The sequence below is a fragment of the Malaclemys terrapin genome, chromosome 6 (assembly GCF_027887155.1).
Source record: "Malaclemys terrapin pileata isolate rMalTer1 chromosome 6, rMalTer1.hap1, whole genome shotgun sequence".
Taxonomy (NCBI): Eukaryota; Metazoa; Chordata; order Testudines; family Emydidae; genus Malaclemys; species Malaclemys terrapin.
Genome location: NC_071510.1, coordinates 78,928,706 through 78,930,954, shown reverse-complemented (window position 1 = coordinate 78,930,954; position 2,249 = coordinate 78,928,706). Strand labels below are relative to the sequence as shown.

At 51.6% G+C, this 2,249-nt stretch overlaps 1 protein-coding gene across 1 annotated transcript; it reads right to left on the bottom strand.

Moving 5' to 3' along the window:
• Window positions 1-291: 291 nt before the first annotated feature.
• LOC128839838 (unique GC organizer UGO-like) lies at window positions 292-2,249 on the bottom strand. The gene is made up of 2 exons (XM_054033157.1): window positions 1,962-2,249; window positions 292-785 (listed from the first exon to the last, which is right to left on the bottom strand). Exons 1-2 carry the CDS (start codon window positions 1,975-1,977, stop codon window positions 313-315), a joined length of 489 nt encoding a protein of 162 aa, XP_053889132.1. The 5' UTR covers window positions 1,978-2,249; the 3' UTR covers window positions 292-312.

Sequence of the window (2,249 nt, the reverse complement as noted above, 5' to 3'; positions counted from 1 at the left end):
CCAGGGCGATTAGAAGATCACACCATGAAGCGCTGTGCATCAGAGAAGCTTTGAAAACCAGTTTCATGGCTGGCCAGGCTACCGTGTGAAATATCTGTTTGTTTCTCCTTCATGAAAACCCTCCCCCTTTACTGACTGATTTTCTGTAAGGAACCCACCCTGCCCCTTCCCCCAGCTTTCTTTCAAACCAAATAAAGTCACTATCATTTAAAAATCATTTATTCTTTATTAATAGATTAGAAAAAGAGGGAGGGAACCCGGGTGGTATTTGGGAGGAGGATTGCTGGGAAGGAAAAAGCCACAAAGAAAAGGTTAAAAAAATGACAGCCTTTTGCTTGGGCTGTCTACTGGGGTGGAATGGGAAGGTGTACGGCGCCTCCCCCCCCACGTTCTTACACGTCTGGGTGAGGAGGATACGGAACATGGGGAGGGGGGAGGGGGGAACAGGGGCTGAAGCGGCAGTCTGTTTTCCAGCAGCCGTTCCTGAACCTCCACCAGACGCCGGAGCAGCCCCAGCGTTGCATCCTTCATCCTCTGGTCTTCCTGCCGCCACCTCTCATCTCGAGCGTCTCTCCTCTCCTCACGTTGGTCCCTCCTCTCCTCACGTTCACTGACTTCTTTCCTATACTTTGAAACTGTTTCCTTCCACTCATTCACATGAGCTCTGTCACTGCGGCTGGATTCCATAATTTCAGAAAACATGTCCTCTCGCGTTCTCTTCTTACGACGCCTTATCTGTGATAACCTTCGGGATGGAGGAGGGAGGCTTGAGGAATTTGCAGCTGCTGTAGGGAGGGGAAAAAAGAGAGAATTGTTTTAAAAGCTACATTTTGCAGAACAATGCTTATACTCTTTCACGGTGACCAACACTGTTCACATTACATAGCACATGTGATTTCTGTGCAAGGTCGCATTTTGCCTCTTAATGCCTAGTGCCTGTGGCTTTGCTGCTAGAGATCACAGGTCTGGGCAACAGAATTCGGCTTGCATGCAGCCATGGTAAGCTTCTGCGCCCTCCTTTCCCACATACCAAGCATAGCTTGTAGAGTGCTGCAGAATTGGGAAATGAAGTGGCAGCACTCCACACGAGCTGTGTCCAATCTCAGCCAGTCGGGGGGGGGGGGGGCAGTGTGGGGGGGCTTGTCTGGGCCCCTTCAGGCAAGTAGAGTGCTGCGGTTTTTCTGTTAACATTCAGCAGCACCAGAAAACAAACTAACCACCCCCCCCCTCGCCATGAATTCTCTGGGATGATCGCTGTACTCCTCCCCCCCACCGCGTGGCTGGTATCAGGGAAGATCCCTGCAGGCACCAAACTAACCCCCCACCCACCGCCGCCCCCCTCCCGCCATGAATTCTCTGGGATGATCACGGTACCCCTCCCCCCACCGCGTGGCTGGTAACAGGGAAGATCCCTGCTAGCCAAACGCGAAAAACTCAGGGCCAATTTCCCATCTGCGCTTGGCTAACTGCAGGGAAGGATTTATTTTCCGCCACAGGCAAACATCCCAGTAGGAACGGCCACCTCTGTCCCCTTAATTAAGTTCCCGTATTTCAACCAGGTTACCAGGAGCGATATCACTCTCCTGAGGATTACACAACAAGATAAAGAACGGATGTTGCTTGAATGCCAGCAAACACCGGGACCATACGCTGCCAGGCTTTGTCAGGCAATGATACCAGATTACTTGCTGCAAGCATGTCAAGTGTCCTACCATGGAGGAGGGAATAAAGATGCACTGCCCAGAAACCTTCTGGCAAGGCTTTCGGAGTACCTCCAGGAGAGCTTCATGGAGATGTCCCTGGAGGATTTCCGCTCCATCCCCATACACGTTAACAGACTTTTCCAGTAGCTACAGACTTTTCCAGTAGCTGAACTGACCGCGAATGCAAAGTCAGGCAAAGTAATCATTAAAAACTGTTTGCTTTTAAAACAAGTTTTATATTTTAAAAGGTAAACTCACCTGAGGTCCCTTCCATGGGGTCAGAGTCTTGGGTACTGGCTTGGGAGGGTACTTCAGTCAGGGTGATAAAAAGATCCTGGCTGTTGGGGAGAATGGAGTGCTGTGTGCTCTCTGCAAGCTCATCCTCCTCCTCCTCTACCCCATCGGCAGAATCCTCAGGCGTCGCTGATGAGACTATCCCCGACCCAGAATCCACGAACACAGGTGGGGTAGTGGTGGCAGCCCCCCCTAGAATTGCATGCAGCTCGGCGTAGAAGCGGCATGTCCGCGGCTCTGACCCGGAGCGAC